The 26896-nt window shown below is 34.8% G+C and overlaps 2 protein-coding genes across 3 annotated transcripts in view; one reads left to right on the top strand and one right to left on the bottom strand.

The window, feature by feature from the left end:
- LOC142342736 (uncharacterized) overlaps positions 1–26896 on the bottom strand; it is a 467082-nt gene that overhangs the window by 266308 nt on the left and 173878 nt on the right. The window lies entirely within an intron of this gene.
- Positions 1–26896, top strand: part of LOC142342737 (glutamate receptor 3-like) — a 106338-nt gene that overhangs the window by 15394 nt on the left and 64048 nt on the right. The window contains exons 7-12 of the mRNA XM_075394259.1: positions 971–1207; positions 1724–1828; positions 2062–2163; positions 2689–2749; positions 5461–5603; positions 15286–15485. Coding sequence (XP_075250374.1) covers positions 971–1207; positions 1724–1828; positions 2062–2163; positions 2689–2749; positions 5461–5603; positions 15286–15485 — 848 coding nt within the window. The remainder of the gene's footprint in view (positions 1–970; positions 1208–1723; positions 1829–2061; positions 2164–2688; positions 2750–5460; positions 5604–15285; positions 15486–26896) is intronic.

The following is a 26896-nucleotide window of genomic DNA, read 5'->3' on the forward strand; positions in this document are numbered from 1 at the left end:
AAATGAGGTAAAACGAAGAAAAAAATATTTAAACACTTCAGTTTTTTCAGCAGTTCTTTCTTCTCGTTGAATTGGTTTTCTGCTTAACTTTTCAATTGAAAATTTCCACAATTGTTACAAAAGTAATTGAAACATTAAATTAGCATTCACCAGAATCCTTCAACTCGAGATATTGGAGTTACGAAAAATTGTCAATATTTTAAATTGAAAAATATATAAGAACTAATTTTTCCATTTGTAACACAAACACTGAAAAACAAATCTATTTTGGCTTGTTTTCAATTGTAATATTCAAAATTTTGCTCATATAGGTTAAGGTTAACTTGAAATTACCATCTTGCCCAAATAATAACTGCTAATGTTCTACTCCAATTTTTTATTTAATTTAATCGTTAACTTGAAATTTTGATTTGGAGCTCTTTTTGGACTATAAGAATCAGGAAAATCATTTATTCAATGCAAAATAACTCATAATTTAAATTGTTTTCATCTGTTTTGAATTATTCCCGTTTGCAAAATAAAAAAGGTTGCACCCAAATTCGCTACAGAAAGATTGCCTCAACTTAAGCTTCAGAAAATTCACAGTCAAAAAAATTTACTCTTGATTCTCTAACAGAAATTGACTTGAACAATTGAAATTGTAGAGACTCCAGGGGACTGTTGCGTTCGAATTCTTATAAATGGCTCATAATTCCGTTCGGGGCTTGCTAGAATAAGTGAGCGAAAAGTTCTGCTAAACGTGTTTAGTTTTGATACATTTTTTCTTCTGATTCCACTTTTGAGTAATCTAGGCTCTGAGTTTCGATGTCATATATTTATCAAAGATTGGCATTAACCATTGATCGATTAACTGGTAACAGTTGTCGTCATATAAGACTGTGGTAGCAGTCTGTTATCAGCGGACAGTTACCATACACCATAATCATATTCTGCCGTGTGGAAACAGTTCCAAATTAAAATTTTGTTTTAGCGTGAAACCTTGTTGTCACTCGACATCTTAACACTTCTCAACTTAACCTTAAACAAATTTGAGCAAGAGAATATCAACGAATCAGATTACTCGAAGCACAAGTCAGCCTGGTTAGATGACTCATCGATGTCATGTGATAATATTAATAACGATTTCATACAACCTACGTGGCCGGCCAAAAAGCAGCAAAGTGAGCAATGGCAGTACGGACAGAAGCTAATGAGAACTATAAAAGAGGTGCATTTTAATCATCATATGGTTAATTGAGAGAACCTCAAAGTCCTTTTCAAGTTTTAATGGACCCGATGTCTAACGAAGACAGTTAAATTCTAAGATCTTACAAGATCTTGTAAGATTCTTGCAAGATTCTTACCTATCTGTTAAGATTTTGCAAGATTCTTGCAAACAACGGTTCTCCTACAAGAGGCAAAATTGTAACGGTTATCGTCCAACTTAAGTGCAAAAAAGACCACAATTGATGATATACTCATAAGAGAAAGAGTTATTTACCGTTCTTTATTTCGATAATAACTGATGTTTTCTTATGATCGTATTTTCGTCAAATTTATTTTTCTATTGTCTAATTTTTGCAGTTATAAAACAGATCAACGTTACTTAGACTTGAACAGTGGATTAATTTTAAAAAAGATAAGAATTACTGTAAAACAGTTAAGCCTGAAAGGTTTCTACTCTAACTTTAATTGTAACTTTATAATGTTTGTATTTTTGGGTCAGTAAACGCTTTCTTTGTAGGTGGACTTTTTGGGGTTCTCCGGCTATGTCAGGTTCAAAACTCACAACGAGAGGTTTGTCAACAGTTCCCTCTGGCAATACAAAGGATACGAAAAACTTCACCAGGTCACAAACACCCTTCAAATACATTCTATTCCAATTTTTTGCTCAAATCTCAATTGTTGCAAAAATGTTGACAAGATACCAAGACAGAAAGGTGTGCAACATAGCAAATATTGACGCGTTTTTTAAATGAATTTTTGCAGCAAAAAAGGTTTTTTTAAAAAAAAACATTAAACATTTTAAGATACAAGAAGTTTAGCATTTTATGTTTTTAGTTGGAACGAAACGCATTTTAGGTTGCTAGTTGGAACGAGCAGTCCAAACTAACTGCGAGGGAAAAACTGGACAATAAACTGATTCCTGACAAACTGCGACACTTCAAAATTACTTCGATCCTGGTAAAGAAAGTTACAATAAAATAATTTCATCAGACTACGCATTGCAATTTACGCATTGCTACTCTCGCTAAAATAGCATCAACGATTTAACGAATTAAGCTTCGATTTATTCACATTTTGTCTGCAATGTTTTCTTTGTCACTGATTTCAGCAAATGTGATTTTCAAAACGTAATGAACTTCGCTGGTTAATTCATATCACCTATTTAATAAATAGCTAAAAACAAAGACTGCTCCAAAGTCTTACCCAAATTGATGGATCAATCAATAGTTTGAGGAAAAAGTTTGAGCGTCATTTGGGAGCGGAGATTGTAAAAAAAATCAAAAGGGTTAATTGAGAGTTCGGTCAATTGAAAACAATTGTAATGTTGTAAGCAAAATAATTGTAAATAATTGCAAAGATATAAAATATGTAAAATAATTGTAAATAATTGAAAACAATAACCACAGCTAGATAATAATCATCGGTTGTCAAAGAAAACAAACCAATTCAAAATGTGCTTCAGGATAACATATTTTGTTTCAGGAAAAGCCTTTCACACAACATGTTCTGGACAACAACGGGAGGAAAACCGATGCACTTGAAGGTTGACCAATCATTTATGTCCGAATTTTTTTAAAAGTCGACTTCAGGACGAAACTAGACCAATAATCAAATTTTATGAAATCGGAATCAAATTTAAATCCGATTTTTGCTAACTTAATTAAGTCTTCAGCAACATTAAAGTCTACTTGACAAGTCGCGAGAAAATGAATTTGTTCAACTGTGCTTTCGAATGTGATTAAAGCATCACAGCCAATAATAATCTTAATTACCATTGTGAACTACACATAAATTCGCGACTTTTTGGGGATCTTTGAACAATTTTAGCAGCGAAAAAACATAGGTGCAATTTACACAAGTGAAACGTGAAATCGGATTATCTATGTTTGCATTAATAACAACAGCGAAAAAACTTAAATGCAAAAAATACTGACAAAATATGGCAGGCTTAGTTCACAAAAAGGTAACCGTTCACAGCTCCCGTAGAGCACTTATGTTGCTGAGTAGACTACACTGAAAATTTAAAATGTTAACAGTGTGATCAATTTAGGTATTACGAACAAACATTTAATTTTGATCTGGGGAAAAAAATTCAAGGCCCTGGATTCGTTTACAAAAGTGTGAAAGTTGGGACAAAAGTACCGCTTTTAAATAACTGGACGGTAGGTTAGCTGTCACCTAGCAACCAAGCATTGTCACTTCAATAATTATATTTTAAAAAGATCATTTATGTCGTGATAATCTTTTTACGGGTCAGGAGAGTCTGAAATCCAACAAGCAGTAGATCAATTATTTTCGTTAGCACAACAGTGCAGTTTTAAAAACATATTCAAGTTATAGTAAATATAAGGAAGTCTTTTGGCAACATTTTTTGAATAAAAAACAATTTAGAAGCGTAAAGTTCAGATTTTTAGTAAAACTCCCTCGATTTCAGCAAGCTTATACAAATGTTCGGCAGTTAATATATTTTTTATAGACATTTTTGTGTCAACTGTGTTAGTAAAAAGTGTTATAATGTCAACACCAAATTTGAACATAACTGAAAAAATTTTAATTCACTGATTTCTCACTAGAAAATAGAACATCAAAATATAATGGTTAGATCTACTTTCTGCAGTTTATGTGTTTAGGACTAAGTTAATCTCAGTTAAACTTGTTTTTTGTGAATTTTCTACGGCAAACAATTTGCGTTTTATTTCTTTGCTGAAACCGCCTGTTGAAACCTCTTGCCTCATGCTGTAGCAAGACACTTGTCAAACTTTTTGCCCATAAATATTTTGTTTCAGATGTCTTGCTCCTTCCCCAGGCCTTAAGTATTTAGTTTAATTCTTCTTTACAGAAGAACCTCAGTACACTAAGCAAAAATGATGGATCCAAAACAAGTGAAAAACTCAAGACTGGCATTAACTACCATTTGTCTCAGGTTCAATAGACTACATTTCGAAAGCTTATGTTCGATTTTTCATAACAATCAATTCTGTATTTGTGGGATTATTCAATAGATCTTTGTAAAAGTTGTGGTTTTGAATGTACTGTCAGAAAAAAGTATTATTAGTATAATACTAGTAATCAACCCCAAAAATAATTTCTTCTTCTAAAGACTTCTCACCATTGCATTTGATTTAAAAAGCTTTGCAAAGAAAGTCAGGTTCTCAACGTTTTTAACACAGTAGTAATGAGTCAAATAATACTTTGAAAAGGTTACCGATTTGTAATCACAAGAAAATTGATTTATCAGAATTAAAATACTCTCCCGTGTCCTTCTTCCTTTTCTACAGATCTGCAATCTTTGAGTTTGACGATAGTTTTTTTCAAAAAATTAAGCTCATTTCGTTTTTAACATCGTTCCAGAGAGTTGTTTATGTTCAAAAAATGATTTTCTTTCAAAATTATAAATTGTATAAATTGAATTGCTTGTTATTTATTTTTTTGAAAATTTTCTTTCTAATTTAAATTTCTGATAAATTTTGAATGTTTTGGAAAGCAGTTTCAACGCAGTTTTTGTTTGATTCTGCACTAGTTCTTTGAAAAAGTTGCTGTGTTAATTTTTTTTATAGAAAAGTTTGATTATTATCATAAAACAAACTTTCAACGCCAATTTTGTTCCCTTCTACAGCTCTTTTATTGTTGCAATTGACTATGCATTGTGTGCGGTAGTCAAGCTTTCAACGTTTCTTATAGAGTTCAAATGCGTCATTTAATTTCTTTTAGAAAGTATTTTAATTTTTGCGGTTGAATTATTTTCAAATTTTTTGAAAAATATTTTCTCAAAATACCATTGTGGTCATTTTTGTTGGTTTTGAAGCAAAATTAAATTCGTTGTTTGTAAGATTGTTTACTATATCTTTGAAAAATGCTGTCTAAACTGCAAAGATGGGAGGCAGAGATAGGATGCAGAGATAGCAGGACAGAAAAAAGACATTGTTTTTGCCATTTATTCGCGTTACTTGGCGAATAGTTGTTTTTAGCAAACCAATATTTAGTTATTGTCTATAAAATATACCAAATGTCTAAAGAACTATTATACTATTGCTTCATTTATCTATTATGATTTTTTTTGAGAAATTAAAGCTCAAAATGAAAACTTTCGTTAAAATGTTTGCTGAAATTTTGTTTGCTAAGTCATCGGCTCTAACTTTCTTTGGTCTAATTTTGTTTTTAATTAATCAAAATTAGGAGGGTGAAAATTGAGCTTCAGGATACGGTACCGGATCTGCGGATACATATAGTTGATATATTTCTATGACTGCATAGGCTACTGTGTGGACTTGATCCAAAAGCTGTCTGCCAGGATTGGCTTCAGTTATGAGTTGTACATCGTACCAGATGGCAAATACGGCAGCAAGGGGGACAAAGGCATTAGCTGGAACGGAATGATATGGGAAGTTGTCTCTGGAGTGAGTATGCTGTTCTAATCCTTCTGTACAAATTACGGAACCTGTCCTTTTTTCTAAAATGGCGGAGGTGTATTATTTTAACACAACTGAAGACCATAAGTTGCAGATCGCATTTTGATATTCACATCTGAAATAGATTGTGCAGCTGCAAACAAAAGAGACGCCTGTTAAAAGAATGGCACCTCATTTTGATCGAAACAGTTTTAATTTCAATACCAAAAAAGACATTATTATGTTCTGCGGGAATGGTGATACCGTTTTCATAAAAATGCACTAAATTACTTGAATTTAGGAGTTTACTTGACAAAGAGGCTCGGTAGTGTGCGATCGCACATAAAGTTCCGACCCCGCTCATCCACATTTTTGGCATAATCGTCTACCAAATGAGGAGCAGATAGAAAAACCCTAAAATTCAAGTATTTTTCAAAAAATATATACAATGTATCAACGAAAAGATAGCCTCCAAAGCAAATGACTCAGTGGAGAAAAAAATGATGCATTAGATTGATGAGATATGCCAATATTAAGAAAGCGAGATCAGACGAACAGCAAAATCGACCAACAACATTAATAATTACATTTATTAGTGTCTCCAATTTAGTGTTTTGGTTTTTTAGAAGTTACAAATAAGTTTTTTAAATCTTTTTTCACAATGTATGTATTGTCCACATTCTAGCATCTTTCATTCTAACAATCTCCTAAGTCCTACAGTTTTTTTTGCCCCGTTTTTTAAATTGAAAGTTATCGATTTGTATTAATAATGTTAGTTTTTTCCTTTGAGGTTTTTAGTTATTGTTCCGACACCTCTTCAGGGGGGGGGGAGGAACTATATACTCAAATGGGTTTTTTTTGTTCAGTCAATTTCGGCCGATCGAAATATTCATCGTAGAGAGTTGAGACTGGTATCACTAGAAAACTTGTCCAGCGTAGAATATGGAATTAAAAAGATTTCTTTAATTTTTGTTTTTGACAGGGAGATATCGAGGTTTAAACTTTCGAGAAAATAGAGTGAATTCCGTTGATTTCATTCACATTTTATCGGAATTTTTGACCAAAATTTTGCCAATTTTGATAAAATTTAGTAAAATTTTACAAGAAAATGTTGTTGATATTACGTTGAAAAACAAAATATATTGTCGGCTATTTTCATTGAATTTTTTTGACACAAATTCCGGTTAAATATTTCGCAAAATTCAGACTTTTTTATCAAAAACAGCACGAAATAAGTTTCTTTAGTCCACTCTGATCAAATTTGCAGGAAGTGCACACCCAAACACCACTAACGCAGACTGACGACTGACTGAAAAGGGAGCTAATTCCACTTCAACTTCCGTTGAGAGTGCTCTTTAAAAAAAAACTTTGCCGTTTTTTGCTAACTTTATTCGTTGATTATCAAAAACGCAGCATTTATTTTTGATTTTTTAACTAACAAAATATCTCTATCAATGACATTCCAAAAATTAGATAATCTTAAAGGACAATCAGCATTAGCACGACTAATTCTGTACCAATCTTGGACCGTTACAATCCAAAAATAATTCGGATTGTCGTCAGTCCGTTTTTTATAAGAAAAAAATTTCAATCTTTCTTTAATAATTAAATAACAGAACATTTCAAATCAAAGCTCACTAGTGATAGGTCCTATTGGCTTCGTAATTAGCTCGCAAATAATTTATCTAATTGACTGCTTGAAAGCTTATGGTCGTTTTGATTTTGAAAATGTTTGATTTTTAAATAAAAAATGGCTTATTGAACTTTGCCTCCATTTTTCTCTTAATTTGGTCAACTTGTAGCTTAGTGTCAGCAATCAAAGAGTGCTCCTTCTATCTGATGAATTCAATTATAGTCTTTATTGGGGTTTAGCCCTTAAGTTATGGTGTTCTGGCTTTGATGATACTAGATTTCACAATTTTTTTTATATTTATATGTATTTGCCCATTTTTCATGTTTTCTAGATTTGTCAAATTATCACGTTATTGTCAGTTCATATGTCACAATTTTCGCGTTCAAAATACCGCAGAATTGATAATATTTAAATCCTCAAAGATATAGATTGTGGTTTTTTACCACTTCGACAGTACTTTCTCGAAGATTTTAATTGAATTTTTAAGTTTTGTCTTTAACTGTCGTTTTTACTTTGTCGTTTTAAGCGTATTCAATTTCGTGTACAATGACCCGGTTTGATTAGCTTTTCCCAGCAGAGTAGATGAGCCGATGTTTTGATAATAGAAGATAGGTAAAGGCTTTCATGACTTTGAAAACAATTGTTTTCCAAAATGAAAAAAAAAATTTCAACTTCGCACTTTTGTTCCTTTTATTGTCTGTTTGTTACCTTGTCTCGTTAATTAAAGGTTAAATATGACATTATTTTTGTCAAAAGAAGGTGTCAAAAAAGATTGGTGTCACAAAATCTAATGTTTTTAAAGAATTCGTTATGACTTTACTGGCTTCGACAGGGGTTTCTCTTAAAAAAAAGTGAATTATTTTTTGTTTTTTGTCATATTTGATGTTCTTTTGTAGACGTAAGACTTGTTCTGTATAATTGCAGGTCTCGAGGGCTTCCGTTGAAAGAATAAACGAACCCATTCAATTTTTCATTTTGTAATTAATGGCTTTCATGTCTTTGGAAATAACTTTTTTTCGATAAAAGCAAGTATTACATAATCTTGCTTTTTTTTCTTTTTGCTCTAACTGTTACCTAGTTGCATTAAAAAGAGGTCATGTAATACATTTCAAGGAAAGGTTTGAAAAGGGATTGATGTCACAAAATGTAATAATTTAAGAGAATTCGTTATGACTTTACAGGCTTCCACACGGGTTTTTCACAAAAAAAGGTAAATGAATTTTTGATTTTTGTCATATTTGACGTTCTTTTTGTAGACGTAAGACATATTCTGGATAACTGCAGGTCTCAAGGGCTTCCTTTGAAAGAATGGACAAACCTATTCAAATTTTTCATTTTGTAATTAATGGCTTTTATGATTTTTTGAAATAAATATTCATCGAAAAAAAACAAGTATTACATAATTCATAATTTTGTATTTTTTTCTTTTTTGTCTAATTTTGCTTATTTTCAATATTGAGCGGCTACTTAATACATTATCGGTGTTCGGCAAAGGTGCAATCAAACATATTTTGGGGGCCAAATTATGGCTTTACGGCTTCCAAAGCATTTTCTGGAAAGTTTTAATTGATTTTTAGTTTGTTGTATATTTGTTGTTCTTTTTGTGACTACATAAAAAATTGAATAGCAGGAGTTCTTAATTCCCTTCTATAGAAGCATTGTTAATTGAAAACCTATGGGATACTTTAGTTGATTCCTAATGGTTTTCATTACTTTGAAATTAATTGTTTTTTTTTTAAAAAAAATCAACGATTTTTCTAAATTTAAAGTTTGTTCTTTTTTTGTCTAATTGTTACCAAGCTTTATTATGAACTGGTGAATAACCATTTTTGTCTGTCTGTTGAATTACAAGTTATTTTGTTTATTTTCAGTTTTATCTGACGCTATTTTGACTTTGTTATTAATTTTTGTTTTTTATAACGGACATAAATATTTTGATGTAATGTTTGTTGTTGTTGTTTGATTTTGCCGTTCGGCTTCGCTCGCTTTCTTAATATCGGCATATCTCATCAATCTAATGTATCCTTTTTTATTCCACTGGGTTATTTGCTTTGGAGGCTATCTTTTCGTTCATACACCAGTTTTTTTTGAACAATACTTGATTTTTTTGTGTTTTTCCATCTGTTCCTCATTTGGTAGACAATTATGCCAAAATTGTGGATGAGCGGGGTCGGAACATTATGTGCAATCGCACATTACCGAGCCGCCTTGTTTTCTTTGCAATTGATTTTTTTTCGACATCTGGTGCTCAGTTTTTGCAAGCTTCACTTTTTCAAATTTTGAACAGTACTCTTTTTCTGCGAACAATATTAGGGGTTCGTTTTGGTGACATACGAAATTACGCAATTGAATTTTGTTCCGTCTCTTAAATCTTTTTCTTGATTAATTTTGAATTGTTTATTTTTTCGGCCGTGTTTAGTTTTATCGCGTTTACTGTGATTTAAAGAGACAAATAATGTTTACAGTTAAAGCGAAAAAGTTTATTTATTTAGCAATTGGTTAATATTTTTATGTTGTAAAATAGTTTTTTTTCAATTAAGAGTAATTACGGAAATTGATAAAATTTGTAACAATTTATAGCCATTTCTTGCGGTATTCAAATTTGTCTTCCAAAATGAAGTTTTGCGAATCTAACATAACACCTGACGTTTGCTGCTTGTGTACTTTGATATTTTCAGTTGGGTACAAAAACATCGGCTTGTTTAATATATGGGAGTAATGTAATTTTTTTAATCAGTTGGTTTCCTGTGCTTTCTTCAATTTTCGACTGATTTTTTTTTGTTTTTAGTAGTAGGAACCAGTTGATGTAAAAGGTTATTCATTCACGAAGATGACTCTTCGAGTCGTTTCCGGAATTTCTCCGGCTATGCTTTTTCACACATTATCCTGATCTTTGAAGTCAAATTGGAGTAGTGATTTTGGTCACGCCGAAACAGGAAGTGGAGCGAAAAAGCGAGTGGTTTTGGGGCGAGAAATTTTTTGTACTCTAATTTTGTTCTAAGTAGAGTGAGAAAACGGTGTTCGAACAAAAATTCGCTTTCTCGCTAGTGGTTTTTTGTTCACATGCGGCAATTTCACTTTGAATTTTACTGGTTTTTCGGTTTTTGGATTGGAGTTTTTTCTAAATGGTTTTCCCAATCCATTAATAGTCCATTCTAAGTTCAGTTTTCTGTTTTCTGTTCTTTGAATTTTACGTCAATACTTGTCCTGCTATGTTTTTACAATTCAAAGAATTTGAATTGTATTGGTGCGCTGTGTTTTTTTTAAGATGTGTTCACACATTTTTCAATGACTTTGATCTTTCAAAACGGGATAAACAGGTAAAGCCCAGAGGGCATTAAGTTTCATTAAAAGCCCAAAGAAGTCTTTAGTAGTCCCTCAAGTGCTTATAGTGGTGCAGATGCTGGTATGGCCTTAAATTAAGGTTAAAAGGTCATATTTAGTAGTTTTTGGGCTCAAACTGGTGCAATATTTCCTGTTTTGTGTAATTTTTTTGAGTTCTTTGTTTGATTAGTATTAGGTTGAAGTTTTTAAAAGTTGAGGAAGGCTTTTTGCGAGACACAATTGCTTGTTATAACCTTTTTGTGAGCTATAAGTTTTGGTACTACAAGCACAAACACGCAAAATGATACTACTTTTTGCAATTTTTTTCAGGTTTTTTGAAAATTTTTGTTATTTTTTGAGTTTTTTCAGCCCTAGGTGTCCAGACACCTCCTCCAAGTTTTGATAATAGATTAATGCATAGTTTCTAGTGGTGATGGAATGGTTTTTCAACTCTATGCCATCACGACTTTTAACATTTTTTGACAAAACGTGCAATTTTTTTCATAGTTTTCGACATTTATTGTCAAAGTTCAAGTTGTTTCAGTCCCAGGGGCTAGAAAACCTCATTAGAGATTGAATAATAAGTTACTGAAAAATTTTTAGTGGCCATGGAAAAGGTGTCAATTTTTGAATAACTCAAATTTAAGCAATTTTTTTGGACAAAACTTGCGTTTTTTTCAGGTTTTTTTTTGAAAGTTTTCGTCATTTTGAAACTTTCGAGCTTATAGGACAAGGCAATCTCCTTTAAGGTTTGATAAAAGGGCACTGCAAGATTTCTAGTGACAATGGATTGGTTTTTAACATTTTAATGTCCCGAGTTTAAGCATTTTTTTGATAAAATCTGCAATTTCTTTTAAGGTTTCCTAATTTTCTTGTCAACTTTTGAAATTTGTCCTTTCTCAAGTGCGAGAAAACCTATTCCAGGTTCTGGTAAAAAGGTTCTGGTTTATAGTTGCAGTGGATTTGTTTTCAACAATTTAACTTTTCGACTCTTAGAAGTTTTTTGATAAAGTTTGCATTTTTTTTCAAGTTTTCTAAAAACATTTGTATTTTATGAAGTTTTTCTTGGCTCAGTTGCCAGGTTACCTCATGAATTTTTTAAGGCTTGGAATTGGGTTACTGGATAGCTTTCAGAGACACAGAAATGATTCTGAAGATATTATTATCACAATTTTCAGCAACATTTCATTATAATTTGCAATTGATTTCTTTTCTCTTAAATTTTTTGGTCATTTTCGAGTTAATCGATCTTCAAGAGCCAATGAATTTATTTCAGGTCTTGCAGATATAATACTGGACCGATTTCAGAAACACAAATTGGTTTTGAACATATTTTTGAAATAGGTTTTTTTAAAGCGAAAAATAATTCCCTTAGGTTTAAAAGCTTCAAGGAGTTTTAGCAATGAGTATATTTTTGTTTATTTTGTTTGATTGTTTCAGTTTCTCTATTTTTGAGATAATTTTGTTTGTGTTTTGGCTGGCATTGTTCAATTGATCTGCTGATCAGGTAAAGTACTTCTGAGTTTTTCATTTATTTCTTTGAATTGCATTTCAGGACTTGTCCTGCTATGTTTTTTTTTAATTCTTCGTCTCCATCGATGATTTTTGCGGCCATTGACTTTTTCAATTTCAGTAACTTCTACTGCTTTGAAGTTAAAATTTGTGTGCGTGACGTGATTTATTCTGCTTTTAGTTTAATTTCGTGACTTACCTCACTCAAAAAGTGGCTTCTGAACTCACTTAAGAACTTTAAATTTCATGAACATTTACTAGTTTAAGATCAATAGTGTGCATCCAAGTACTGCCGAAAGTATATGCCTTAATTCTTGAGTGTTAAAGTCTTCAGTTTCTGATTTCGATTATTAATTTTGAAAAAATTCTATTAAGGCGTTTTTCCTTATGGAGCGTGTGTATAAAAATGATAGTACAAAAAACTAGTGGTCTATTAAAAGACTAGTGGTTAATCTCTCTATCTTATTTCTTTAGTTGCTTCAATTCCATGGAAGGCCGCGGTTCGTTTTTAATTTCTCTAGAAAAAATATTTTGAGCAAAAAAATATTGCTTCGCTAAAAAATTATTTGAAGTATCTCATGACATAATTTTTGAGCGCAATTACCCTCAACTTAGTAATTCTTTATAATCAAAGAAACTGCCTACCAACACAAACTTTATTCAATCAGAGCCAACTTTTCAAAAATAGAAATCGAAAAGAAAGTATCCGCATCAAAAAGCAGCCATACTACGTGACAAAGAAGACAGACGCTCAAATTTTTTACATATTTGTCTACCTGAAGTTCTTTTATCTTAGAAACTGTTTTTTCTAAAATTGCAGATTAGTGACTTCATCAAATCAAATTCAGTCACAATTAGGGTAAAGTTTTGATCTGTCAAACAAAAAAAATCAGCAGCCAATTCTTCATTAGTTATCCAAATTCTTGCAACGTTTTTTATGAAAGCCTATTATGTTGAGAAGTATAATTTGAACTTCTTATACCTTCAGTAGTCTAATAACTCTAATACTTTAAAACTTATATCTCGTTGAAATTGTAAGTACTTTTACTTTTACACCTTGGACATGGTAACTAAGATCTCTCAATGGAGTTCAACTGTTTTCAAAACAAAAAACCGATGCACTAAAAAACAAAAAGAAGTCCGTGTTGACATCCTTGAAACATTTATTTTTCCGACCCATTTTAACGGTTTAAATATAAAATTAAATGGGTTCTTTTTCAGTCAATTTAGGGAGATCGAAATATCTATGGTAGAGAGTTGTAATTGGTATCATTAGAAAGCCCGTACTGCGTAGATTATAAAATTGGAAAGATTTGTTTTATTCCGTCTTTTTAGGCGGTTATCAAGGTTCAAAGATTTGTGAACATTGGAATTATATCCACTTTTTTTGTTCACATTTTATGGAAGTTTGCTCCGCTTTTAGATAACAGTGCCCAAATTTCATAATTTTGTTATTGACAATAGTGCTAATGCTTTTGCCTATGAACATAAAGATAGGTTGTTAGCTCCCCCGGTCCGATAACTGATGGCTCAAAATTTGCTAATTTTTTTTCGAAATTCAGCTTTTTCATCAATAAAGCACCAAATGTATTTCTTCAGCCCACTTTTGTAAATTTCTAGAGACAACAAACTAAAAAAATTGGTCTATTTTTATCTACTTTAAAGCATTAATTATGCAAAATACATTAATTATTTTTGATATATTGAATTGTTGTTGCCTATTTATCTATTTCGTTTACAATGGGAACAATTACCCCTTGTTTTTGAGCACTATGAAGCCTATCAAATCATTATAAAAGCTAGTGTTGATCTCACCGTGGTTTTTGACAATCAAAAAAAATATGATCCTACTGAGGCAATGCTTTTTAAAAACAATTTTAGTGGTTCTTTTTCTATGTTTATTAGAGACCAGAATATTTTCCTAACAAAAACCAACTGTACGCTGCTCATAAGTACCAGAAAAAGAAGCCCAATGATAAGATTACCCTATTGTACTTATTGAAGTTGTCAGTGAACTGCGTATCGTTTTAATTGCTTCGAAACCGTTATCTTGCAAAATCTAACTGATTTTACTTGTGCCTGTATATGTCAATTTTCTGCTCTTTGTTTTAGTGGTATCACACATTTTAGACGATAGCAAGCCTTCAGGGTTCAGTTGATAGCAAATTGTGCTACTGACCTTGAAATAAATGACCTTGTTTTTGAAAATTATGCTGGAATTTACCTTTTAGCTTTTCTTTTTGATAACTTGTAACTTAGTTTCATTTAAAAAAATCTCTCAAACGCTTTTTTAGAGGAGCAAACATCAATCTATTTAGTTTTTCATGTTGCATCTGTTAGTTTTACGGCTTTGACACAATGTGGAATGCCAGGTTCTATTCTAGTCGTATGACCGAATTTGGGTAATTAGAGGTTTCAATAGCACCCTATATGAAGTTATAAAGGAACATAAACAATATTTTCAAATGAGAGCTAATGTTTTTTTACTTTGAATTTTTTTTGTCAAGTTTTCAAAGTTTTTCCTTTTGTTCTTTTTTGCCGACTTGGTCTAAGATGATGAGTTATTTTTGATGTCAATTGTATGTTAATTGATGTCTTAAATGATGCTATTTAGACTTTTGTCTGGTAGTGTTTCTTGCCATTTTTACTTTGTTAATAATAAATTTTGCAAAAAAAAAAATAAATTTTTCTGACTAATTACTAGTCCCAATGGCTCCGATGGAATTTCATAGAAAAAAACTATCTAACTTTTTTAGTTGAAAGGTGAGTATTATTTTTGGCTTTGCCCTCTTTTACTCTTGTTTATCTTGACTTGTTACGAAATCTCACTGAATACAGATCTCATCTGCTTTGAAGTGAAGTACAATTTGGTTGATTTGCCTGTTTTGTGATTTAATTTTTAAAATTTATGTTTTGAGTTTGTCCGGAATTAAAGTTTTAGTGGATTTGGATATGTCGTAATCTTATTAATGACTGGTATCATCGGCTCTCCGATCTCGAATTATTTAATTCATTTAGTTGTTGGCGTAAAAATAGTTTTGTTTCTCAGTTACTAAATAATTTCGAAGCGTATTTCGAAGAGTTTTCCTTTTCTACTTCATTTGGCAGACAATAAAGTCAAAAATTTGAGGGCGTTCGGAACATTTTGTGCGAGCGCATATTACCAAGTTTCCTTATTAAATGTGAAAGAAGAAAAGATTGTTGTTTATTGGCATCTTGCAGTCAGCAGACATGGCAGCAGCTCCGCTCACCATTTCGGCAGAGAGACAGAAGTGGGTGGATTTCACGAAGCCATTCATGACAAGTGGCATTTCCATCATGATCAAGAAGCCAGAGAAGGAGTCCCCCAGTATATTCTCCTTCCTCAGACCATTCAAGGCTGATATCTGGTACCTCACCATTGCTGCATATGCTTGTGTGTCGTAAGTAGTGTCGCTCAAAATTTATTTCAGTGGAATAAATTCATTGTTCTGACTTGTGGACCCAGTGAAACAAAACTTGATACACCTTTCCATGTCACACAAGGTCTTCATAACTCGAGCAAAAGTTGAAACATCTTGTCAAGATATTGACAAGCCAAAATTTCTTGCACCACCATTGAAGAATTTGCTATTTCTACACTGAAAAAAATTGCAAATAATCGCATACTTTTAAAAAATAGTTTTTCAGAATCTCTGAATTAAATGGCTTAAATTCTATTAAAAACTTGTCTGCTAACATGTTTTTTATACACAAAAATTTTACTGCTATTTAATTGAGTTTGCACGAAATGTTTGAGATACTTGTTAGGCTTCAACCCAGTGCACCGATTCCCGGAAATCTTAATAAGTTCCCGGAAAATTTCCCGGCAAGACCCAGGAAAAACAAGGGAAAGTCCCGGGAAACTTACCGGGAAACTTTCCAGGGTTCGTAAGATATGCAAAGATTGAGTAAGATCCCGCATTTCCCGGCAGGGTTTCCGGGAACCAGTGTTTCCTGGCAGGGAAACCGGGAAAAAAGCGGGAAACTTACCAGGAAACCCAGGGTTTTTCCTGCATCTTATCAGGGTTTCAGGGAATTTCGGGTTTTCTTACCAGGGAAACTTACCAGGAAAACCCAGGGTTTTTTCCCTGCATCTTATCAGGGTTTCAGGGGGATATAAGATTCTCAACAGGAAAACCGGGAAAAACCCCAGATCTTACCAGCGCTCTCGGGAAAAATAGGATTTCCCACAGGAAAGCAGGGAAAAACGGATCTTATCAGGGTTCACTTTGAACAACTCTATGACCTAAACAAAAAGACCTCTTTTTAAAAGTACCTATTTGAAATAATCGTAAACATCCGTACGAAAAACTTACTTTTAAAAACCAGACCGAAGACGTCCCCAACTTGAGATGCACAAAAGCCCAGAGGGGGGAAACCGACTAACCGGCGTCTCAACGGGGCAGGGAGGGGTGGTGCACCTCATGCGGGCCCGAGGCCCTCACCTTAGAATAATAGTATTATATAAAAAAACAAATATTTAACATATCGATTTAGCATAATGTGCAAAAGACAAGCTACCAAAACAATTGCTTCAAACTTTGTTTGGGAGCTACTACGTTTCCATGACTGCGTCACACCCATTGCCCATTCCACAAGATGAAATTGTCAGAAACATCTTTAAAAACTCATTATTTTGAAAAAAAATAAAATTGAAACAAGTTTGCTGGGCATTTTTTCCAAAAAGCTTACCATATTTGGTAACCAGTCTAATCTAATGTATAGTGAAGACCTGTGGTGCCACATCTTCATCCCAAATTAGGGTTCTTTGCACACAATGTCTCTGCACTGACGAAACGGAAATATTTTTTTGGGGTCCATTTCACCCCATTTGCAACGCTAAGTCAGCAACCAAAACCGCAGCAAAGTTTTTATTAGCGCAAAATGACGCACACAAAGTCCTCTGATAGTGGGGTGTCAAAAAAAATCCCCAGTGGGCCCTAAGGCCCACTGGGGATTTTTTTTTGGAGTAATTGTCTGATATCAAGGCCGAGAAGATCATAGAATCCATTGATATTTTTTTCCTAAATGTAAACCAGAACAATTGTTGCAAAACTGTTACTTTTTTTCATGGACCACTAGCCAAAAGAGCACGTTTCCATGACTGCTTCATACCCATTGCCCATTCCACAAAATGAAATTGTCAAAAACATCTTTAAAAACTCATTATTTTGAAAAAAAATAAAATTGAAACAAGTTTGCTGGGCATTTTTTCCAAAAACTTACCGTATTTGGTAACCAGTCTAATCTAATGTATAGTGAAGACCTGTGGTGCCACATCTTCATCCCAAATTAGGGTTCTTTGCACACAATGTCTCTGCACTGACGAAACGGAAATATTTTTTTGGGGTCCGTTTCACCCCATTTGCAACGCTAAGTCAGCAACCAAAACCGCAGCAAAGTTTTTATTAGCGCAAAATGACGCACACAAAGTCCTCTGATAGTGGGGGGTCAAAAAAAAAATCCCCAGTGGGCCCTAAGGCCCACTGGGGATTTTTTTTTTGGAGTAATTGTCTGATATCATGGCCGAGAAGATCATAGAATCCATTGATATTTTTTTCCTAAATGTAAACCAGAACAATTGTTGCAAAACTGTTACTTTTTTCATGGACCACTAGCCAAAAGAGCACGTTTCCATGACTGCTTCATACCCATTGCCCATTCCACAAGATGAAATTGTCAGAAACATCTTTAAAAACTCATTATTTTGAAAAAAAAATAAAATTGAAACAAGTTTGCTGGGCATTTTTTCCAAAAAGCTTACCGTATTTGGTAACCAGTCTAATCTAATGTATAGTGAAGACCTGTGGTGCCACATCTTCATCCCAAATTAGGGTTCTTTGCACACAATGTCTCTGCACTGACGAAACGGAAATATTTTTTTGGGGTCCATTTCACCCCATTTGCAACGCTAAGTCAGCAAGTAAAACCGCAGCAAAGTTTTTATTAGCGCAAAATGACGCACACAAAGTCCTCTGATAGTGGGGTGTCAAAAAAAAATCCCCAGTGGGCCCTAAGGCCCACTGGGGATTTTTTTTTGGAGTAATTGTCTGATATCATGGCCGAGAAGATCATAGAATCCATTGATATTTTTTTCCTAAATGTAAACCAGAACAATTGTTGCAAAACTGTTACTTTTTTCATGGACCACTAGCCAAAAGAGCACGTTTCCATGACTGCTTCATACCCATTGCCCATTCCACAAGATGAAATTGTCAGAAACATCTTTAAAAACTCATTATTTTGAAAAAAAAATAAAATTGAAACAAGTTTGCTGGGCATTTTTTCCAAACACCTTACCGTGTTTGGTAACCAGTCTAATCTAATGTTTAGTGAAGACCTGTGGTGCCACATCTTCATCCCAAATTAGGGTTCTTTGCACACAATGTCTCTGCACTGACGAAACGGAAATATTTTTTTGGGGTCCATTTCACCCCATTTGCAACGCTAAGTCAGCAAGTAAAACCGCAGCAAAGTTTTTATTAGCGCAAAATGACGCACACAAAGTCCTCTGATAGTGGGGTGTCAAAAAAAATCCCCAGTGGGCCCTAAGGCCCACTGGGGATTTTTTTTGGAGTAATTGTCTGATATCATGGCCGAGAAGATCATAGAATCCATTGATATTTTTTTCCTAAATGTAAACCAGAACAATTGTTGCAAAACTGTTACTTTTTTCATGGACCACTAGCCAAAAGAGCACGTTTCCATGACTGCTTCATACCCATTGCCCATTCCACAAGATGAAATTGTCAGAAACATCTTTAAAAACTCATTATTTTGAAAAAAAAATAAAATTGAAACAAGTTTGCTGGGCATTTTTTCCAAACACCTTACCGTGTTTGGTAACCAGTCTAATCTAATGTTTAGTGAAGACCTGTGGTGCCACATCTTCATCCCAAATTAGGGTTCTTTGCACACAATGTCTCTGCACTGACGAAACGGAAATATTTTTTTGGGGTCCATTTCACCCCATTTGCAACGCTAAGTCAGCAACCAAAACCGCAGCAAAGTTTTTATTAGCGCAAAATGACGCACACAAAGTCCTCTGATAGTGGGGTGTCAAAAAAAAATCCCCAGTGGGCCCTAAGGCCCACTGGGGATTTTTTTTTGGAGTAATTGTCTGATATCATGGCCGAGAAGATCATAGAATCCATTGATATTTTTTTCCTAAATGTAAACCAGAACAATTGTTGCAAAACTGTTACTTTTTTCATGGACCACTAGCCAAAAGAGCACGTTTCCATGACTGCTTCATACCCATTGCCCATTCCACAAGATGAAATTGTCAAAAACATCTTTAAAAACTCATTATTTTGAAAAAAAAATAAAATTGAAACAAGTTTGCTGGGCATTTTTTCCAAAAACTTACCGTATTTGGTAACCAGTCTAATCTAATGTATAGTGAAGACCTGTGGTGCCACATCTTCATCCCAAATTAGGGTTCTTTGCACACAATGTCTCTGCACTGACGAAACGGAAATATTTTTTTGGGGTCCGTTTCACCCCATTTGCAACGCTAAGTCAGCAACCAAAACCGCAGCAAAGTTTTTATTAGCGCAAAATGACGCACACAAAGTCCTCTGATAGTGGGGGGTCAAAAAAAAATCCCCAGTGGGCCCTAAGGCCCACTGGGGATTTTTTTTTTTGGAGTAATTGTCTGATATCATGGCCGAGAAGATCATAGAATCCATTGATATTTTTTTCCTAAATGTAAACTAGAACAATTGTTGCAAAACTGTTACTTTTTTCATGGACCACTAGCCAAAAGAGCACGTTTCCATGACTGCTTCATACCCATTGCCCATTCCACAAGATGAAATTGTCAGAAACATCTTTAAAAACTCATTATTTTGAAAAAAAAATAAAATTGAAACAAGTTTGCTGGGCATTTTTTCCAAAAACCTTACCGTATTTGGTAACCAGTCTAATCTAATGTATAGTGAAGACCTGTGGTGCCACATCTTCATCCCAAATTAGGGTTCTTTGCCCACAATGTCTCTGCACTGACGAAACGGAAATATTTTTTTGGGGTCCATTTCACCCCATTTGCAACGCTAAGTCAGCAAACAAAACCGCAGCAAAGTTTTTATTAGCGCAAAATGACGCACACAAAGTCCTCTGATAGTGGGGTGTCAAAAAAAATCCCCAGTGGGCCCTAAGGCCCACTGGGGATTTTTTTTGGAGTAATTGTCTGATATCATGGCCGAGAAGATCATAGAATCCATTGATATTTTTTTCCTAAATGTAAACCAGAATAATTGTTGCAAAACTGTTACTTTTTTCATGGACCACTAGCCAAAAGAGCACGTTTCCATGACTGCTTCATACCCATTGCCCATTCCACAAGATGAAATTGTCAGAAACATCTTTAAAAACTCATTATTTTGAAAAAAAAATAAAATTGAAACAAGTTTGCTGGGCATTTTTTCCAAAAACCTTACCGTATTTGGTAACCAGTCTAATCTAATGTATAGTGAAGACCTGTGGTGCCACATCTTCATCCCAAATTAGGGTTCTTTGCACACAATGTCTCTGCACTGACGAGACGGAAATATTTTTTTGGGGTCCGTTTCACCCCATTTGCAACGCTAAGTCAGCATCCAAAACCGCAGCAAAGTTTTTATTAGCGCAAAATGACGCACACAAAGTCCTCTGATAGTGGGGGGTCAAAAAAAAAATCCCCAGTGGGCCCTAAGGCCCACTGGGGATTTTTTGTTGGAGTAATTGTCTGATATCATGGCCGAGAAGATCATAGAATCCATTGATATTTTTTTCCTAAACGTAAACCAGAACAATTGTTGCAAAACTGTTACTTTTTTTCATGAACCACTAGCCAAAAGAGCACGTTTCCATGACTGCTTCATACCCATTGCCCATTCCACAAGATGAAATTGTCAGAAACATCTTTAAAAACTCATTATTTTGAAAAAGAATAAAATTGAAACAAGTTTGCTGGGCATTTTTTCCAAAAACCTTACCGTATTTGGTAACCAGTCTAATCTAATGTATAGTGAAGACCTGTGGTGCCACATCTTCATCCCAAATTAGGGTTCTTTGCACACAATGTCTCTGCACTGACGAAACGGAAATATTTTTTTGGGGTCCGTTTCACCCCATTTGCAACGCTAAGTCAGCAACCAAAACCGCAGCAAAGTTTTTATTAGCGCAAAATGACGCACACAAAGTCCTCTGATAGTGGGGGGTCAAAGAAAAATCCCCAGTGTGCCCTAAGGCCCACTGGGGATTTTTTTTTGGAGTAATTGTCTGATATCATGGCCGAGAAGATCATAGAATCCATTGATATTTTTTTTCCTAAATGTAAACCAGAACAATTGTTGCAAAACTGTTACTTTTTTTCATGGACCACTAGCCAAAAGAGCACGTTTCCATGACTGCTTCATACCCATTGCCCATTCCACAAGATGAAATTGTCAGAAACATCTTCAAAAACTCATTATTTTGAAAAAAAAATAAAATTGAAACAAGTTTGCTGGGCATTTTTTCCAAAAACCTTACCGTATTTGGTAACCAGTCTAATCTAATGTACAGTGAAGACCTGTGGTGCCACATCTTCATCCCAAATTAGGGTTCTTTGCACACAATGTCTCTGCACTGACGAAACGGAAATATTTTTTTGGGGTCCGTTTCACCCCATTTGCAACGCTATGTCAGCAACCAAAACCGCAGCAAAGTTTTTATTAGCGCAAAATGAAGCACACAAAGTCCTCTGATAGTGGGGTGTCAAAAAAAATCCCCAGTGGGCCCTAAGGCCCATTGGGGATTTTTTTTGGAGTAATTGTCTGATATCATGGCCCAGAAGATCATAGAATCCATTGATATTTTTTTCCTAAATGTAAACCAGAACATTTGTTGCAAAACTGTTACTTTTTTTCATGGACCACTAGCCAAAAGAGCACGTTTCCATGACTGCTTCATACCCATTGCCCATTCCACAAGATGAAATTGTCAGAAACATCTTTAAAAACTCATTATTTTGAAAAAAAAAATAAAATTGAAACAAGTTTGCTGGGCATTTTTTTCCAAAACGTTACCGTATTTGGTAACCAGTCTAATCTAATGTATAGTGAAGACCTGTGGTGCCACATCTTCATCCCAAATTAGGGTTCTTTGCACTCAATGTCTCTGCACTGACGAAACGGAAATATTTTTTTGGGGTCCGTTTCACCCCATTTGCAACGCTATGTCAGCAACCAAAACCGCAGCAAAGTTTTTATTAGCGCAAAATGAAGCACACAAAGTCCTCTGATAGTGGGGTGTCAAAAAAAATCCCCAGTGGGCCCTAAGGCTCATTGGGGATTTTTTTTGGAGTAATTGTCTGATATCATGGCCCAGAAGATCATAGAATCCATTGATATTTTTTTCCTAAATGTAAACCAGAACATTTGTTGCAAAACTGTTACTTTTTTTCATGGACCACTAGCCAAAAGAGCACTTTTCCATGACTGCTTCATACCCATTGCCCATTCCACAAGATGAAATTGTCAGAAACATCTTTGAAAACTCAATAATTTGAAAAAAAATAAAATTGAAACAAGTTTGCTGGGCATTTTTTCCAAAAAACCTTACCGTATTTGGTAACCAGTCTAATCTAATGTATAGTGAAGACCTGTGGTGCCACATCTTCATCCCAAATTAGGGTTCTTTGCACACAATGTCTCTGCACTGACGAAACGGAAATATTTTTTTGGGGTCCGTTTCACCCCATTTGTAACGCTAAGTCAGCAACCAAAACCGCAGCAAAGTTTTTATTAGCACAAAATGACGCCCACAAAGTACACTGATAGTGGGGGGTCAAAAAAAATCCCCAGTGGGCCCTAAGGCCCACTGGGGATTTTTTTTTTCGAGTAATTCTCTGATATCATGGCCGAGAAGATCATAGAATCCATTGATATTTTTCTCCTAAATGTAAACCAGAACATTTGTTGCAAAACTGTTACTTTTTTTCATGGACCACTAGCCGAAAGAGCACGTTTCCATGACTGCTTCATACCCATTGCCCATTCCACAAGATGAAATTGTCAGAAACATCTTTAAAAACTCATTATTTTGACAAAAAAATAAAATTGAAACAAGTTTGCTGGGCATTTTTTCCAAAAACCTTACCGTATTTGGTAAGCAGTATAATCTAATGGGTAGTGAAGACCCGTGGTGCCACATCTTCATCCCAAATTAGGGTTCTTTGCACACAATGTCTCTGCACTGACGAAACGGAAATATTTTTTTGGGGTCCGTTTCACCCCATTTGCAACGCTAAGTCAGCAACCAAAACCGCAGCAAAGTTTTTATTAGCGCAAAATGACGCACACAAAGTCCTCTGATAGTGGGGGGTCAAAAAAAAAATCCCCAGTGGGCCCTAAGGCCCACTGGGGATTTTTTTTGGAGTAATTGTCTGATATCATGGCCGAGAAGATCATAGAATCCATTGATATTTTTTTCCTAAATATAAACCAGAACAATTGTTGCAAAATTGTTACTTTTTTTCATGGACCACTAGCCAAAAGAGCACGTTTCCATGACTGCTTCATACCCATTGCCCATTCCACAAGATGAAATTGTCAGAAACATCTTTAAAAACTCATTATTTTGAAAAAAAAAACAAAATTGAAACAAGTTTGCTGGGCATTTTTTCCAAAAAACTTACCGTATTTGGTAACCAGTCTAATCTAATGTATAGTGAAGACCTGTGGTGCCACATCTTCATCCCAAATTAGGGTTCTTTGCACACAATGTCTCTGCACTGACGAAACGGAAATATTTTTTTGGGGTCCGTTTCACCCCATTTGCAACGCTAAGTCAGCAACCAAAATCGCAGCAAAGTTTTTATTAGCGCAAAATGACGCACGCAAAGTCCTCTGATAGTGGGGGGTCAAAAAAAAATCCCCAGTGGGCCTTAGGGCCCACTGGGGATTTTTTTTGGAGTAATTGTCTGATATCAAGGCCGAGAAGATCATAGAATCCATTGATATTTTTTTCCTAAATGTAAACCAGAACAATTGTTGCAAAACTGTTACTTTTTTTCATGGACCACTAGCCAAAAGAGCACGTTTCCATGACTGCTTCATACCCATTGCCCATTCCACAAGATGAGATTGTCAAAAACATCTTTAAAAACTCATTATTTTGAAAAAAAAATAAAATTGAAACAAGTTTGCTGGGCATTTTTTCCAAAAACCTTACCGTATTTGGTAACCAGTCTAATCTAATGTATAGTGAAGACCTGTGGTGCCACATCTTCATCCCAAATTAGGGTTCTTTGCACACAATGTCTCTGCACTGACGAAACGGAAATATTTTTTTGGGGTCCGTTTCAACCCATTTGCAACGCTAAGTCAGCAACCAAAATCGCAGCAAAGTTTTTATTAGCGCAAAATGACGCACACAAAGTCCTCTGATAGTGGGGGGTCAAAAAAAATCCCCAGTGGGCCTTAGGGCCCACTGGGGATTTTTTTTTGGAGTAATTGTCTGATATCATGGCCGAGAAGATCATAGAATCCATTGATATTTTTTTCCTAAATGTAAACCAGAACAATTGTTGCAAAACTGTTACTTTTTTTCATGGACCACTAGCCAAAAGAGCACGTTTCCATGACTGCTTCATACCCATTGCCCATTCCACAAGATGAAATTGTCAGAAACATCTTTAAAAACTCATTATTTTAAAAAAAAAACAAAATTGAAACAAGTTTGCTGGGCATTTTTTCCAAAAAACTTACCGTATTTGGTAACCAGTCTAATCTAATGTATAGTGAAGACCTGTGGTGCCACATCTTCATCCCAAATTAGGGTTCTTTGCACACAATGTCTCTGCACTGACGAAACGGAAATATTTTTTGGGGTCCGTTTCACCCCATTTGCAACGCTAAGTCAGCAACCAAAACCGCAGCAAAGTTTTTATTAGCGCAAAATGACGCACACAAAGTCCTCTGATAGTGGGGGGTCAAAAAAAAAATCCCCAGTGGGCCCTAAGGCCCACTGGGGATTTTTTTTTTGGAGTAATTGTCTGATATCATGGCCGAGATCATAGAATCCATTGATATTTTTTTCCTAAATGTAAACCAGAACAATTGTTGCAAAACTGTTACTTTTTTTCATGGACCACTAGCCAAAAGAGCACGTTTCCATGACTGCTTCATACCCATTGCCCATTCCACAAGATGAAAGTGTCAGAAACATCTTTAAAAACTCATTATTTTGAAAAAAAAACAAAATTGAAACAAGTTTGCTGGGCATTTTTTCCAAAAAACTTACCGTATTTGGTAACCAGTCTAATCTAATGTATAGTGAAGACCTGTGGTGCCACATCTTCATCCCAAATTAGGGTTCTTTGCACACAATGTCTCTGCACTGACGAAACGGAAATATTTTTTTGGGGTCCGTTTCACCCCATTTGCAACGCTAAGTCAGCAACCAAAACCGCAGCAAAGTTTTTATTAGCGCAAAATGACGCACACAAAGTCCTCTGATAGTGGGGGGTCAAAAAAAATCCCCAGTGGGCCTTAGGGCCCACTGGGGATTTTTTTTTGGAGTAATTGTCTGATATCATGGCCGAGATCATAGAATCCATTGATATTTTTTTCCTAAATGTAAACCAGAACAATTGTTGCAAAACTGTTACTTTTTTTCATGGACCACTAGCCAAAAGAGCACGTTTCCATGACTGCTTCATACCCATTGCCCATTCCACAAGATGAAATTGTCAGAAACATCTTTAAAAACTCAATATTTTGAAAAAAAAAAAAATAAAATTGAAACAAGTTTGCTGGGCATTTTTTCCAAAAACCTTACCGTATTTGGTAACCAGTCTAATCTAATGTATAGTGAAGACCTGTGGTGCCACATCTTCATCCCAAATTAGGGTTCTTTGCACACAATGTCTCTGCACTGACGAAACGGAAATATTTTTTTGGGGTCCGTTTCACCCCATTTGCAACGCTAAGTCAGCAACCAAAACCGCAGCAAAGTTTTTATTAGCGCAAAATGACGCACACAAAGTCCTCTGATAGTGGGGTGTCAAAAAAAAATCCCCAGTGGGCCCTAAGGCCCACTGGGGATTTTTTTTTGGAGTAATTGTCTGATATCATGGCCGAGAAGATCATAGAATCCATTGATATTTTTTTCCTAAATGTAAACCAGAACAATTGTTGCAAAACTGTTACTTTTTTTCATGGACCACTAGCCAAAAGAGCACGTTTCCATGACTGCTTCATACCCATTGCCCATTCCACAAGATGAAATTGTCAGAAACATCTTTAAAAACTCAATATTTTGAAAAAAAAAATTAAATTGAAACAAGTTTGCTGGGCATTTTTTCCAAAAACCTTACCGTATTTGGTAACCAGTCTAATCTAATGTATAGTGAAGACCTGTGGTGCCACATCTTCATCCCAAATTAGGGTTCTTTGCACACAATGTCTCTGCACTGACGAAACGGAAATATTTTTTTTGGGGTCCGTTTCACCCCATTTGCAACGCTATGTCAGCAACCAAAACCGCAGCAAAGTTTTTATTAGCGCAAAATGAAGCACACAAAGTCCTCTGATAGTGGGGTGTCAAAAAAAATCCCCAGTGGGCCCTAAGGCCCATTGGGGTTTTTTTTTGGAGTAATTGTCTGATATCATGGCCGAGATCATAGCATCCATTGATATTTTTTTCCTAAATGTAAACCAGAACAATTGTTGCAAAACTGTTACTTTTTTTCATGGACCACTAGCCAAAAGAGCACGTTTCTATGACTGCTTCATACCCATTGCCCATTCCACAAGATGAAATTGTCAGAGACATCTTTAAAAAC

This window comes from Convolutriloba macropyga, chromosome 7 (genome assembly GCF_964194025.1).
Source record: "Convolutriloba macropyga chromosome 7, txConMacr16.3, whole genome shotgun sequence".
Classification (NCBI taxonomy): Eukaryota; Metazoa; Xenacoelomorpha; order Acoela; family Convolutidae; genus Convolutriloba; species Convolutriloba macropyga.